The 16,784-nt window shown below is 34.2% G+C and overlaps 1 protein-coding gene across 3 annotated transcripts in view; it reads left to right on the top strand.

Annotated features, from left to right (window-relative positions):
* The window catches only part of NBEAL1 (neurobeachin like 1), a 241,124-nt gene that overhangs the window by 181,328 nt on the left and 43,012 nt on the right, over positions 1 to 16,784 (top strand). For all 3 annotated transcript variants that reach the window (XM_073218321.1, XM_073218319.1, XM_073218320.1), the window contains 6 exons: positions 4,025 to 4,126; positions 5,340 to 5,435; positions 5,835 to 5,959; positions 8,125 to 8,265; positions 11,028 to 11,158; positions 13,499 to 13,608. In XM_073218321.1, coding sequence (XP_073074422.1) covers positions 4,025 to 4,126; positions 5,340 to 5,435; positions 5,835 to 5,959; positions 8,125 to 8,265; positions 11,028 to 11,158; positions 13,499 to 13,608 — 705 coding nt within the window. The remainder of the gene's footprint in view (positions 1 to 4,024; positions 4,127 to 5,339; positions 5,436 to 5,834; positions 5,960 to 8,124; positions 8,266 to 11,027; positions 11,159 to 13,498; positions 13,609 to 16,784) is intronic.

Raw genomic sequence — 16,784 nt, 5'->3', positions numbered from 1 at the left:
TGATTTTTTTCTATTGTTTTCTTATTCTCTATGTTACTTATTTATGCTGTCTTCTTTATTATGTTCCTCCTTCTTCTGACTTTGGGCTTTGTTTGTTCTTTTTCTGGTTCCTTCAGTTGTAAGATGAGATGGTTTATTTGGGATTGTTCGTGTTTCTTGAGGTAGGCTTGTATCACTGTGAACTTTCCTCTCAGAGATACACTTTTGCTGTATCTCACATATTTGAACTGTTGTGTTGCTGTTTTCATTTGTTTCCGTGTATTGTTTAATAATTTGATTTGTTCATTGATCCACTGATTATTTAGATGTATGTTGTTTAGCCTCCATGTGTCTGTGTTTTCCCTTTTTTCTTCATGTAATTGATTTCTAGTTTCATACCATTGTGGTCTGAAAATATGCTAGATGAAATTTTAGTCTTTTATATTTATTGAGGCTCTTTCTGTGTCCTAATATGTGATCTCTTCTGTAGAACATACCATGTGCACTTGAGCAAAATGTGTATGTATCCTGTTGCTTTTGATTGGAGCATTCTGTATATATCTGTTAAGTCCATTTGGTTGATATGTTGTTAGGCACCACTATTTCCTTATTTTTTGTCTGGATGATCTATCCATTGATACCAGTGGGGTATTAAAAGTCCTCTACTATTTATTGTGTTACCATCAATTTCTCCCTTTAGTTCTGTTAGTGTTTGCTTTATAGTTTAGGTGCTCCTATGTTTTGTGCATCAATATTTACAATTGTTATATTCTTTTGTTGGACTGATCTCTTTATCATTATGTAATGTCCTTCCTTTTTCTCTTGTTACTTTCTTTGATGTCTGTTTTGTCTGATATAAGTATTGGTACTCCTGCTTTTTTCTTTTATTTATGTGGAGTATCTTTTTTCATTCCTTTACTACTTGTATATGTTTTTAGGTCTGAAATGAGTCTCTTATAGGCAACATGTATGTGTATCTTTTTTCTGTATCCATTTAGCTACTCTTTGTCTTTTGATCAGAGCATTTCATCCATTTACATTTAAAGTAATTATTGATAGGTACGTATATATTGCCATTTCGTTAATTGCTTTCTGGTTGTTTTTGTAGTTCTTCTCTGTCCTTTCTTTCTCTCTTCCTTTCACCCCTTTGATTTGATGATTTCTTCAGTGTTATGCATGGATTCCTTTTTATTTTTTGTTTATCTGTTATAGGGCTTAGGTTTGTATTTACCATAGGTCCATATGTAGACTCTTTAATATATAACAATCTATAGCACGTTGGTGTTTGCTTGATTTTGAACACATTCTAAAAGTACTTACCTTTTTATTCTTATTCCTTCTCCACATTTGATGTGTATTATGTCATAATCTACATCTTTTGGTGTTTCCTAATTTTGCATATAGTTGATTGCACTGCTTTTGTTTTTTGAACCTTATACTCACTTTGCAAGTGATTGGTCTATGCTACATTTACTTTAGATTTATCTTCACTGATGAGAAACACTTACACTTAAAAACAATTCCATCAAAAAAAGTCCCTTTAACATTTTCTGTAAGGCCAGTTCAGTGGTGATAAATTCTTTCAACTTTCATTTATCTGGGAAACTTTTATTCTCTCCTTCAATTTTGAGTGATAACTTTGTTGGGTAAGGTATTCATTGTTGTAGATTTTTCCCTTTCAGTACTTTGAATATTTCATGCCACTCCTACTAGCCTGTAAAGTTTCTGCTGAGAAATATGCTGATAACCTTATGGAATTTCCCTTATAGATAACTATCTGTTTCTAGTGCTTTTAAGATTTTTCTCTTTAAATTGCTGTTTTAATTACTGTGTGTCTGGGTATGTACCTCCTTAGGTTCATCTTGTTAGGGGCTGTCTGTGCTTCCAGGACCTTGATGTCTATTTCCTTCCTTCCAGGGAAGTTTTAATCTATTATTTCTTCAAACAGACTTTCTGCCCTTTATCTCTCTCTTCTCCTTCTAGGACCCCTATTATTCAAATATTGTTGTGTTTGGACTTGGTACATAGCTCTCTCAGCATCTTCTCATTTTTAGAAATTCTTTATTTTTCCCTGTTCCTCAGCTTAGTTACTCTTCCATACCCAACTTCTGTCTTGCTGATCCATTCCTCTGCCTCCTACAGCCTACTATTGATTCCCTGTGTTGTATATTTCATTTTATATGTTCTCTTTGTTGAATTTCTCACTAAAATCTTCAATTCTTTTCCCCACTTCAGTGAACATCTTTATGACCATTACTTTAAATTCTTTGTCAGGACAATTCCTTATTTCCTTTTCATTAACACTTTTCTGGTATTCTGTTCTTTTGTTTGGAGCATATTCCTCTGTCTCCTCAGTTTTCTGAGTCTCTGTGTTTCTTCCTTTGTATTAAATAGATCAGCTATGCCTTCTGGTCTTGGAAGTGGTTGCTTTATTTTAGTAGGTGTCCTGTGGTGCCCAGAAGCTCAAAACCCCCTGCTCACCAGAGCCCAGTTCTCTATTATGGCTGAGCCAAAGCTCTTGGTGGTGGGCTGTGGGCAAGGTCCGCCTTTCTGCCTCTCTACCAGTAATGTTGGATCTGTAGTGCAAGCCTCTTTGTGCCTTGTACCAATAATGGTGTATCCCCACATCTAGCCTCTCTGTGCCCTTTGAGGTTAAGTGTTTCTACTGGGATTGTGGGTGTGGCCACCCTCTGCCTGCCTGTCAGCAATAGCTGTCTGCTTCTGGGCCCAGCATGCTGGGCAGGGCAGATACACAAGGGAATGCTGGTGCTGAGCCAGCAGAGCAGATGGAAAGTTTCAGAGCTGGCTCGCATGAGCACCTGTCTAGTTGGGCTGAGGGAGGGCTTGAAAAGTGTTATTCTCCTGCCTTTTACCTCTTGGAGAAATCTCTCTCAGACCCCCATCTGTCCAGCATATTTCCCACTGTTAGCAAATCTTTCAAACTGCTACCTCTGTATTTAGTCTCACTGGTACTGACATAGCACGCTAGTCCTCTACAAGTGACTAGAGTCTCCCAGAGTGCTCCAACCCTCCCTGGTGTTCAGCCCTGTTAATCTTCAAAGTCCAGTGCAATGGTAATTCATATTTCCAAAGCAGGTCCTCAGGGCCAGGTATACTACGTTCGTGAGCATTTGTCCCCTCCTTGTGCCATTCCTCTATCTCCCACTTGAGGGCTGGGATGGGGTTAGGGCTTGGACCTTTATAGATAGTGGCTCTGCTCCTTTACCCTTTTCAGTGTGTTCTTCTCTTCTTTGCCAGGTGTAGAGGGTCTGTTCTGCCATCTTTAGGTCATTTTCAGAGTTAATTGTATTCAGTGTAGTTGGTTCTTTGGTATGTACATTGGAGGAGGTTATCACAGTGATCTCCTTTTCCAACATCTTCCCTGGAGCTACTTCCAGCTTTTTACTTTTTATAGCTCTTTTATATGTAGTATTTACTCTTCATAACAGCCTTCAGATTAGATACGGCAAATTCCATTATTTCTTTTCTAATAGATGAGTAAACTGAAGTTCAAATATGAATTTTTTTACTTTATGCATGTATAGGCTTGAATAACTCACAAAACTGTAAGGAAAGAGTTTCTTGTTTAATATACAAAAGACTCAATTAATTGATTTGCCAATATGATTAGTAAATGATAGAGCAAAATTTGGTCTGGACTTGAGGTAGTTTTCTGATTCGGTATCTGATGATCATTCCATTATTCACTGTAACTTTCTCAAAAAAATACATGGCTTGGCTTTAAACCTAGATGGTGAAGTTAAAAAAAGAGTCCTGTGTAATGTCCAAAATAAGTGAATCCATAGAGACTGAAAGTAGACTAGTGATGATTGTCAGGATATAGAAGGGAGTGGGAATTTAGGAGTGATAATGTAATATTTATGGTTGCAGAACTCTGTGAATACACAAAAGCCCTCTGAATTGTATAATTTAAAAGGGTGTGTTTTATAGTATATGAATTGTATCTCAATAAAGCTGTTGAAAAAGCCATAATCCTGGTTTGTCTTGATCAGTTTTTAAAATACAAAATGCTGTTTTTTTTTAGGTTAGAAACAAAGTGTATAGCAAACTGTTGTCACTTCATTCTCCAAATAGTTATGGAACCAGATCACCACAGGAGTTATTCCAAACATCAGGATTGACACAGGTAGGACATTTTGACAGTTACTGTTTTACAGTTCATTTTATATCTCAGACTTCTGCTTAAAAGTAAAAATTCCTTCGATTATTTCATTTTGATTATTACAACTCCTATTTTTCCATTCAGGTTAATCTTTTGAATTATCCTTGAGTATTTCTTTGTTTCCCTCACATATACAAGTACCCTGTCTTCCAGTTCCCACATCATTCAGTTCATGGACCTAACTTATGAATTCCTCTTTCTTAATAATTTTCTCCTTTTAAAAAATAACGTGGGGTTTTGTTTTCTTAATAATAAAAATAATCTGCACATGAAGTAGAGATGGGAGTTAATACAAAAAGCATGCAAAAAGGGAAAAACAATTACCAAAATCCTTATATCATCCAAAGCTAACTAACACTCATGTGTTTTATCCTGACTTATATCCCAGCATCTCTTGAATTTGTACAGCCAAAATCCAAGGAGGACCAATGATTTTTGCTTTCCAGAACTATTAGTAGTCTCCTAATTAGAGTTCCTGCCTACTGGCTCTCTTCTTCCTCTTACATACTCATTAATCTTATTCTTAAATTCAAAATCTATCAACAGTTCTTTTCTATTGCTTATGGAATAAGCTTAACTTAGAATACATTCCCTATTTTCTGTGGAATAACTTTGTTCATAAAAGTATTGATTCCACAGTTTGGTACTCAAGAACAATTATAATTGGGCTTCCTATAAAATCTGTATTAAATCCTTTCCTGTAAACTGTTGCTCTAGTCAGGCAGTTCTCTGAGGATAGTTAACATAATGTTTAAAATTTGTAGACCATTTTAGTACACTAAAGTACTGTTGTTGTTTTTTAATATGTACACTTAAGAAAATATCAACTTACCATAAAACATTCAATGTTGGGTAGTCCTAGAATTAAAAATTTTAAGATGTTTAAATATTTAATTGTAGGAAGGACTTCATTCTTGTGAAGTCTTTAGACTGTAGTATTAGATTTATGTTGTATTTTCTGTTCATTTTCCTAGAGACCAATTTTTAAAAGGAAATGAATTTAGGAGGAGTATATTGATTTTATCTCCCTCTTAAAGCCATTTTGAAGCCCCATTCCTTTTATCAAAAAAATGATAGAGAAAGTGGGAACAAAAATATTATGTTAGTACTATCAGTAATATCTACTAATTTCTAAGAGATACACATTAAGTTTTATTTCTTTTTGTGTACTACCTAGAAATGGGTGAACAGAGAAATATCAAATTTTGACTATCTAATTCAAATAAATACAATGGCAGGACGAACCTATAATGACCTCGCACAGTATCCTGTGGTAAGTTTTATGTAAATCTCAAAAATATGGAATTGCCTTTCAGTTTTATAATAATACAAAAACTTATGTGCATATTTTTTATTTAAAAAGATTAAAAAACTGTTTTACCTTTCTGTGTATTTTCTACTGTGCTATTTTTAAGAAGTATATCAACATGAAAAGTAATTAAAAAATAAAAGCCTTTTTTCCTTCACTTGAAAATTGAATGGAAAATATTGCAGTTGAATTATAGGAAATAATGCTCTTATTTTTTTAACTAAAGGGGAATAAACATTTGCAAAGGAAAAATATTCTTAAACACTATCCCTTATTGTCTTTAGATAAGCATTTGATACTAGATTTGGGGGTAAGAGCTTCTCTAGGAAGTAATGTCTAAATTGTAAATTGTGGCTCTTTTAGTTTCCCTGGATTTTACAAGATTATACTTCAGAAGAGTTGGATCTTAATAATCCATCTGTATTTCGAGACCTTTCCAAACCAATTGGAGTAGTTAATGATAAAAATGCCAAAGCCGTGAGAGAAAAGTAAGTGCCTTTTATCCCTTTTCAAAAATTTACATTGCTCGTTTGGATTTGTACTGATTTCCTACCATGGCCAACCAGATGTTCCTGTTTTTACATGTACAACTATTTTGGATAATCAGAGTCTCATGATTTCATCCCTAAGTTTTCTTGAAAATAACTAAGTTATCCTTCAAGTATCTTAACTATAGTCTCTTTATTTCCCTTTTGCTAAATTTAAAGTGATGTTCAGAATTGCTTTTCATCTTGTGAAAAGCAGTATGTGCTAAATACATAGGTGCTAAAGGGTAATAGGTTGTTGAAATTTTTCTTCCCAGATATTTTAGATTTAATAATCTGTTAATCTAACAGATACCAATATCTACCTAATATGATATTTTGGTAGATATAATAATACGAACCTATTATTCACAAATAATATGAATAAAAACAGTGAAATGTGTAGAGATTCACAAAGTGTTATTTTAATAAGGAAAGGAAATTTTTATACTCCTATGTATTTATGGTCTACCTGTAAAAAACATCTCACATGTCTTTTTCCCAGAGCAAGCTGCTAACAGGTAAAAGAATAATCTGATTTAATTTCCCTTTCTGTCCACATGAATTTTTGGATACTTGTCGGTTATGACTTCTAAAATAAGGTTTTGCAAACAAACTTATTTGTAGATTTTTTGAGAGTAGGTAAGACATTCTTCTTTCTTTCCTGTTTATATGCAGATCTTCCTGAGGACTTTTTGCAGTGTCTGCTATGTGATTTACTAGTAGAATTTTGCTGTGTGTGTATTACTTCACTACCATTAGTCAAAGTGTTTCTTATAATACTGAAAAAAGCCTTTTTTAACACTGTTCTATAGGAATCACTTATCATATGAGTAACTTATTTCATTGATAATCAAAGGTAGGAGTTTTAAGTTTTAACAGAGTATTTTTTTTGCTTTGGTACAAATGACTTTGAACCGAAAACATTAGTAGAATTTTGCTGTGTGTGTATTACTTCACTACCATTAGTCAAAGTGTTTCTTGTAATACTGAGAAAAGCCTTTTTTAACACTATTCTATAGGAATCACTTATCATATGAGTAACTTATTTCATTGATAATCAAAGGTAGGAGTTTTAAGTTTAACAGAGTATTTTTTTTGCTTTGGTACAAATGACTTTGAACCAAAAACATTTTTTATTTCCCTGAATATTAATGATTTCTGTGTAAAAGGAAATTGGCTTCAGCTTGATGAGCTGATTAGCATTATATTTTTAAAATTTCAGTCTTTATTGCCTCCAAAAATCTCTTCATTCATATTCAGACTTCATACCCAATACTTCAAATGTCACCATTCAAACCACCATTCAAAACAATTACACATGTATCAGTGATAGCACTTACAATATCAGTATATATGTACATATATATATATATGTACATCTGTATATCCTTTGCTGATAATGTGATTTAGATCTTCTTTCTACCTTCACCTTCTTCTTTTACCTTTAGATTGTTAGGCATTCATTTCCATAATTATTGGCTGATGCTCCATATTTTTCCATTTCCTTGGCTACAAAATCATGTTTAATTATCACATTGCTTACAGTAGCAGAAAAATACAAACAACCTAACTATTGAAAAGTAAAGAAATAGTTAAATTGTCATACACTTCCATGCATGTACCTGTTATAAATACACATATTTGTTCAAAATAGACTCAGTCATTTGGAAAGACATAAACAGAAAATTTTTAAATGAAAAACTAACTGTAAACAATATATTATGAATAGTACTTTTATATTAAAATATGTGTGTATTAACTTATACATTAAGGATTGACAAATATTCACCAAAATTTTAATATTAATTATCTATGGGAAATGACTACCTAGTTTGATTTTAAGCTCTTTTTTGGTTCTGTTTGTTTTCTGATTTAGCTACAGTGAACACGTATTATCATGTAATACAAAAATGTCCCAGAATCCAGTATTAATGATATTTCATTTTTCAGAAAAAAGTATTAATGAATAAATTTCTTTCACTTATTAACATGATGTAATGATACAAAAATACGTAGATAATGAAAAATATTAATAAAGACTTCTTAAAAACTCTATTATTAACCATACATGTACTCCTAATTTAATTTTGCTCCTATGTTTACAAAACTTTCATTTCTTTTTTTAGATATGAAAATTTTGAGGATCCTATGGGAACTATTGATAAATTTCATTATGGTACTCACTATTCAAATTCTGCCGGAGTGATGCACTATCTTATTCGTACAGAACCGTTCACCACTCTTCACATCCAGCTTCAGAGTGGAAGGTATGGTCTGGGTATATAAGCTGTTAAGATAATATGTTAATACTGAAAACTCTGCCTTCATGTCATGTTCTGTATAACAAGGCCATATCTTTTTTATTCTCCTCTGTTATGTTTTGATTCATATAATAGCCTCTAGATAAAAACAGTCAAACTAGTTTGAGAATGGGACATGCAAACTGACTTACGCCAGTGATTTTTAAGGAGAATTCCTTTTTACTGTTGTCCAGTGTACCGTTGTGAGTCTTACTGGTTTTGGGAACTTACTAGAGATATGGAGTTATAACTGGTTTAAACCTAGATCCAAGACATCTACCAGAGATTCAAACCAACCCAATGCCTGTGTAGTCCTCCTAAAAATTTTTATTCATCAAGAGGAATAAAGAGGGAGGAATGATATTTGTGTACAAGTTTTTACATTATTAGTAGCTCAGAGATCTATGATGCCATCAGTCATATTATCTGTTGGTATTATAACCTATATTTTACATTTTCCTAATAATCTTAAGGAAGTCAACTTTTTCATGAATCCTCAGTTCCCAAGTGTATCCTCCAGGCAGCTCCCTATTTATTCACATTTTGTCTCTGTTGCCTTACTTTTTAACATTAACATTTTTCCGTTCCTACCCAGTCAAGAACTGTGTAAACATTGCCTATTCTCTCGTTCTGTGTAATTATTATCTCTCAGAGTTAACCCTTTTTCTGTCATTGGCACAGTAAGCCTTGGCTTTCAAGAAAAGACTCTGTCCCCAAGATTCCTACACATCTCCGAATGTTACATTTACCATTATAGCAGGTAATTTTCTCCCTATCAAAGTGTAACTGGATCTTTTCAGCTCTTAATGATTTTATGAATAAATGATTATTTTACAAAACTTCAAAAACAGATTCTGTTTGTGCTTCACAGGATGCCATCAAGAAAGTGGAGAAACAACCCAGTCAGTGGGATAATATATTTACAGATTGTATATCTAATAAGGGGTTTTTATCCAGAATATATAAAGACCTTTATAACACAATAATAAAAAGACAAGTGATCCAGTTAAAAGCTGGAAAGGATCTTGATTTCTCCAAAGAAGATATACAAATGTTCAATAAACATATGAAAAGTTGCTCAACATCATTAGTCATCAGGGAAATTCAAAACAAAACCAAATTGGGATTCCTCTTCAAGGATGACTGTAATCGAAAAGACAAATAGATAATACCTAGTGTTGGTGAGCATGCCAGGAAATTGGAATCCTCATGTACTACTGTGGAATTGTAAAATGATTCACTGTCTGGAAAACAGTCTGGCAGTTCTTCAGAGGGTTAAACATAGAATTACCTTGTGATCCAACAGTTTCACCTCTAGTATATACCCAAGACAATTGAAAACATATTTACATAAAAACTTGTACACAAATGGACATAGCAACATTATTTATAATAAGCCAAAAAGTAGAAACAACCTTAATGTCCAACTGATAAAGGTATAAATAAAAAGTGATATATTCATACAATGGCATATTATTTGGCCATGAGCTAATAAAAGGGATGAAAGATTGATACATGATAACAGCATGGTTGAATCTTGACAATAATATGCTAAATGAAATAAGCCAGACACAAAAGGCCACATATTGTATGATTTATGTGAACTGTCCAAAATAGGCAAATACATAGGGATAGAAAGTAGATTAGTAGTTGCTGGGGTGGAGGTAGGGTGAATGGAGAGTGACTGCTAATAGATAAAGAATTAATTTTTGGACTAATGAAAGTGTTCTAAAATTGATTGTTCTGATGGTTGCACAACTCTGGGAATATGCTGAAACCCATTGAATTGTCAACTTAAAAAGGTGAATTATTTGTAAATTGTATCTCAGTAAAGCTGCTCTCCCCAGCTCAAACAAAAAGATTTTACCACTAAAGCTACACCTGTCCTTGACTTTGGATACACCATCATTAGACTTTATTGATGACCCAGTCATTGACTATAATTAAATTCAGAGGTCTGCTAAGTTCATTTGTGCTTCGAACCAAGATTGGTAGGCATAAAAAAAATGAAATTATTTATTTGTGTCACTTAAGTTATTACTAAATAAATCCAGGAAAACTGTATCAACAGAATGAGTTTATGCATTTTGTGATTAGAGAAAGCATTATTGCAGCATGACCACTTAAGCTGCTTTCAATTACCATAGGCCCATGATGGAACTTAAAAATAAAGTTGAAATAAGATAATAAGATGACAGTATGTGCAAGTAAAATATAAACTCTTTAGCCACAGATCTGTTTCCCTAACATCTGTTTTTTAGCAGAAGAGTTTATAAAGATATTTATGTATGGAGAATTAAATCAGCATTCCTGTAGATCTATTAACTCATATATTAGTAGTGATATTTAAACTCTGTGATTTAAACATCCAAATAGTAATTCATTTTCTGTAATAAATTTTACTCAGCAAAAATTGTGCCATTTTTAAAAAGTCTCAGGTTTATATTTAATTTAATTACTTGAGAATGTTCTTCAGTATGATCTGGTTTTCCTCTATTGTAACTTAAGATCTTACTAGTGATTAAAATTATAGTATTTAATTCCTGACAACAAAATATGAAAGATAGATTATCGTAAGAAAGAGCAAAATCATGTTTTTAGACATTAAAGAGAAAGATGAAGCAAGAAAAGCTCTAATCATTAGGAAATTTGAAAGGAGTTTACAGGTTTGTTTCATACTGGTTGTTCTCATTCAATATTCATTGCTCTCTTTCAATCTCTATGTGCAGGTTTGACTGTGCAGATCGACAATTCCATTCCATCCCTGCTACCTGGCAGGCTCTCATGGACAATCCATATGATGTGAAGGAACTTATTCCTGAGTTCTTCTACTTCCCAGAGTTTTTGGAAAATCAAAATCGTAAGAAATAGGAGATTAAAAATCTGACTCAACAGGTCCTAATAGAAGATCCTGAAAAATACCTTTTGGGACATTTTTGGAATGTCCAATAGATTATTTAAGGTTCATTCTGTCTGTGTATGAATCAGTAACAGGGCTTACCTGATGCCCAGATACTATTCTTACCTTCAGGGAAGTGCTACAGTAAGTTTAAAATAAATTAGTCAAATCTAGTAAGAGTTTCTCAGCGTACAGTGTTGACTAGAAAAGCAAAAATGGCCATATGTAATTTCAGCCATATGGTTACTTAGGTTGGTGTTTATGTTAGATAAGATGAGGGTTTAGACTAGGGTCACAGCCAGCTGATTAATTTATGTATAAATTGTAGCTACTTTCACAGTGTAATGCAGATTTGAGTAGTTGCATCAGAGACCATAGAACTCACAATGCCAGAAATATTTGTTCTTTGACACTTTATAGAAAAAAATTTGTTGACTCCTTGTTTAGAATAGAGGAGAGAAGATCAATTTAAAATGACATGTTGTAAGTTACCACAATACTTGAAAAATCATGTTTTTGAAATAGAGAATTATTTAAATACAGTCTTTGAAAATATGCAAATATGTCTTCTATGAGGTAGTTTTTGATTTAAGCACAAATGAGGAAATCATCAAAGTAGTTAATTCTGGTATTCCCTAGAGAAGAAGTTCCAGTGTCAGTGAACAATTACCAACTTCTTTTTCATCCCCTAACATGTGATGTTAATGTTTGACCCTTTGCTTCCTCAGTAGAACTTCCTTGTCATGCTGGGAGGAAAATGTCCAGGGCTCTTGTCCTTTGATCTTGCACTGTAGGACACGCTGCTGGAGGCCGTGCATCTGACTCTGAGAGTTAGGCAGTTAGAATTAGTCACTTTCAGAAATCAAGTGAATCTGTTAATTGAGTCTGGTCCCAGACTCTTAGCTGTAGGACTGGAGTCTCCTAAAGCTGGGTATCTGGGATAGGGGGGATGAGCAGATTAAATGTGGACACAGAATTTAAGGTGCTCATAGCTTCACAATTTTTTATGTTTACCAGAGCCAGTTGCTGTCTTGCACTTCTGTCCTGGTGGCCTCCATTTCTACATTGCTTCTTTGAAATAAGCTGGGTGGGAGAAAGCAAAGTACATTAGTTAAAGTACCAACAATCCTAATATTAATTCATTCCACAAATATTAATAAAACCAATTCCATATTTATGTCAACAAGAAAATTTTAGTTATTTTCCATAATAAAAATCCCAAGGTGTGGTAATTTCAGGTAACTTAACACACCATCCAAACCAAGTTCTTCCTGTATTTTCACTCTGCTGTTCTAAGTGTTTTGGCTTTTTATTTGGCTAGTTCCTCTCAAGGTTACAAAGGACTAAAGCAGTTCTAGGTATCATAGGCAGATACAACAGTGTCTTAGAAAGAAGTGGGTCTATTAATTCTTTGTGTTAAGAGCTGGGTCATATACCAACCCCTACACTAGTCACCTGCAACAGAAATGAAATACACTGCAAGAATGGACACATGACTACTAAGGTTCTGTTACCAAATAAAGAGGGATAGGTATCAGTTGGGCAACAAACAATGTCTGCCATACAGTGGTTGGGTTAACAAAGCCACTGACCCTGTGAATCCTGTCATTCTGTAATACTCAAATCTTTCTCCAGCTTTGGGACACACTGCTATTTTATGTAGCTTCTTTTATGAAGGTCTTTTTTGTTAACACTTTCCCCTCCCCACACTATGTGAACAAGAAAACTTCATCTTTGGGATAATTTTGTCAAATTATATGAGCAAATCTTTATGATATCAGTATCTACTTAGAATAATGGTATGTAAATATATTTTTCTCCTATAAGACAGATAATAACACTTCCATTGAGTGAGTTTAAGGTGTGATACACTAAAAAGCTTTAGGGAGCTTTATTTTGTAAATTAACCCTAAGAGGGGATTGTTAATTCTTTTTAATGTAAGAAGAATACCTAGTATTGCAATTTTGTTCAGATTAAGCTTTTGGTCATATCTATGGTTTCCCCCACTTCTCAACCAAAAATCAGTGATTAATCTGATTTACCTCATAGTGACTAATTTTAAACTATTTTATTTTGGTTTACCTTTAAATCAGCTGGTAAAATGCATTCCAGTAGATCAGAGTTATTTTTACCTGTTCAATAAATTTAGATCAAGAAGGGAACTTGATTCTCAACTTTCACTCTTAATTAAAGAAGAAAAAAAAGCCTTCAGTTCTGATAAGTAACATGCACTCATTTGTTTTACTTGATTTATTGAAGTCTTAAAATGATTTGATACATTTATTTTTTATGTGTCCTAGAATTTAACTTGGGTCATCTACAAGTTTCCAAAGAACTAGTAAATGATGTAATTCTCCCCAAATGGGCTAAGTCAGCTGAAGATTTCATCTGTAAACATAGGAAAGCTCTGGTAAGATTTTTGTGTTTGGTTATTAGTAAGTTAAAAGTAAGTATTAGTAAGATACTTAGTATCTTAATAAGTTTTAGTAAGTTAAAGATGTAGGATTAGTAAGATAAAGATGTACATGTTTTCCAGAGCATTGAATAAAATATATCTAACATTATTTTTCTAGACTAAGATGTAATGTCTAATATATGCTATTTTAGAAAGTACACTTACAGGAATTTATTTTGAGTTTATGAATCTTCTGATAGTAAAAGTATAGTACATGGATAGAGAGCCAAAAAATTTCAGTTCTGTAAGACCTGCCTGTTGTATGTGAAGTTATTCCAGTCACCAAGCTGGTATAGTTTGATGTTTTGTAGTTCCCACATTTGTTAAAATCCAACAGGGATAAGTACATTTTTGTTTTCTCTGAAGGATTTCAGTAATTTTTTAATAAGACACCTAAATCCTAAATACCATTTAAAAACACATTGTTAGCTTTTAGCCAAATTTCCAGTTTTGAATTGAAAGACTAGTGAGTGTTAGTTTAATGATATTGTGTGTTATCTTGCACATAATGTATTTTCTCCCCACAATAGCCTCTATGCAAGCTGAAATGTTACATGCTCTGGAACTGATTAGGCCAATACTTGGAAACATTCCTTGTCATTAGAACATTGCTTGTCAGATTTACAAAATTCAGGAGTAGATTATAATATTTGTAAGGAATAACCCTGTACATGAATAAGGAACTGGGGAAAAAAAATAAAGCAACTCTGAAAAACAATGTTAACAGCTAGCCAGGAACGTTTCAGATTGTAAATCCAGGGGTATAAATCCCAGGGCAAAATACCTTTGAAACTGAAATCAGTCAAAGGGAGAAATAAAGTTTAAGAAACCTATTTATTTCTTACAAGCAGTCATCCAGTCTCTCTCTTGACCAGGCTGCAGCAGAAGAGAGTTCCACCCAACCTCTCTGGTCCAGATAAACCCTCCCATGCCCTTTTAATTACCTATTGATATGTAGATGGCCTACCTTTCTCCAACCCATGGAAACACCTATTGATATGCAGATGCACTAAAGCCGGCAAAAGATTCTGGAAATATTACAATTTTACCCACAAGATGCTTTTCTCTATATTATCTATGACATGAAGTAGGGGTCTATGATTTTAGAAAGACATTAATATGCCCTTATTAATATGTTAAAAGTTTATATTTTAGTGATGTAACAAAGCACAGCCTTAAAACTCTAGTCATTTCATTGTCACTCACAGTTGTGTGAATTGACTGGTCTCAATGGAGCTATTCTTTTCTTGCTTGAAGTTCTCATGCACTTGCAGTCTTATGGCAGCTAATGGAGACATTTGGAGGCTGCATTGATACATTGGGATGCTGGACATTCCTCCCTCTCCATGTAGTCTCAGGATATCTCCTCTTCATGTGGTCTCTCTAGCTGGATAGCCAGACTTCATACATGGTAGCTCAAGGCTCCACAAGAGTGCAGAGGTGGAAGCTTCTACACTTTCTTTTTTTTATTATTTTATTAAGGTATGATTGATATACACTCTTTTGAAGGTTTCACATGAAAAAACAATGTGGTTACTACATTTACCCATATTATTAAGTCCCCACCCATACCCCAATGCAGTCCACCGTCCATCAGTGCAGCAAGTTGCCAGAGATCCACTATGTCCCTTCTCTGTGATACACTGTTCTCCCTGTGAACCCCCACACCATGTGTACTGAATATAATACCCCTCACTCCCCTTCTCCCTCCCTCTCCAACTGCCCTCGCACACTCCTCCCCTTTGATAACCACTAGTTCATTCTTTGAGTCTCTGAGTCTGCTGCCATTTTGTTCCTTCAGTTTTGCTTCATCATGATACTCCACAAATGAGGGAAATCATTTGGAATTTGTCTTTCTTTGCCTGGCTTATTTCACTGAGCATAATGTCCTCCGGCTCCATCCATGTTGTTGCAAATGGTAGGATTTGTTTCTTTCTTATGGCCGAATAGTATTCCATTGTGTATGTATACCACATCTTCTTTATCCATTCATCTACTGATGGACACTTAGGTTGCTTCCATATCTTGGCTATTGTAAATAGTGCTGCGATAAACATGGGGGTGCATATGTCTTTTTGAATCTGAGAAGTTGTATTCTTTGGGTATATTCCAAGGAGTGGGATTCAGGGATGAAATGGTATTTCTATTTTTAGTTTCTTGAGGAACCTCCATGTTGCTTTCCACAATGGTTGAACTAGCTTACATTCCCACCAGCAGTGGACAAGTGTTCCCCTTTCTCCGCATCCTCACCAGTATTTGTTGTTCTTAGTCTCTTCAATGCTGGCCATCCTTACTGGTGTGAGATGATATCTCACTGAGGTTTTAATTTGCATTTCCCTGATGATTAGTGATGTGGAGCATCTTCTCATATGTCTGTTGGCCATCTGAATTTCTTCTTTGGAGAACTGTCTCTTCATATCCACTGCCCATTTGTTAATCAGGTTGTTTGCTTTTTGGGTCTTGAGGTGTGTAAGTTCTTTATATATTTTGGATGTTAACCCCTTGTCAGATGTGTCATTTACAAATTTATTCTCCCATACTGCAGGATGCCTTTTTATTTTGTTGATGATGTCCTTTGCCATACAAAAACTTTTTAGTTTGATGTAGTTCCATGAGTTCATTTTTGCTTTTGTTTCCCTTTATCAAGGAGATGAGTTCAGGAAGAAGTTGCTCATGCTTATATTCAGAAGATGTTTGCCTATGTTGTCTTCTAAGAGTTTTATGGTTTCATGACTTACATTCAAGTCTTTAATCCATTTCGAGTTTACTTTTGTGTATGGGGTTAAACAATAATCCAGTTTCATTCTCTTGCATGTTGCTGTCCAGTTTTGCCAACACCAGCTGCTGAAGAGGCTGTCATTTCCCCACTGTATGTCCATGGCTCCTTTATCATATATTAATTGACCATATATGGTTGGGTTTATATCAGGGCTGTCTAGTCTGTTCCATTGGTCTATGGGTTTGTTCTTGGGCCAGTACCAAATTGTCTTGATTACTGTGGCTTTGTAGTAGAACTTGAAGTTGGGGAGTATAATTCCCCCTGCTATATTCTTCCTTCTCAAGATTGCTTTGGCAATTCGAGCTCTTTTGTGGTTCCATATGAATTTCTCTGCTTCATTGAAGAATGCTGT

Source organism: Manis javanica, chromosome 12 (assembly GCF_040802235.1).
Source record: "Manis javanica isolate MJ-LG chromosome 12, MJ_LKY, whole genome shotgun sequence".
NCBI lineage: Eukaryota > Metazoa > Chordata > Mammalia > Pholidota > Manidae > Manis > Manis javanica.
This window is presented reverse-complemented; position numbering and strand designations above follow the sequence as displayed.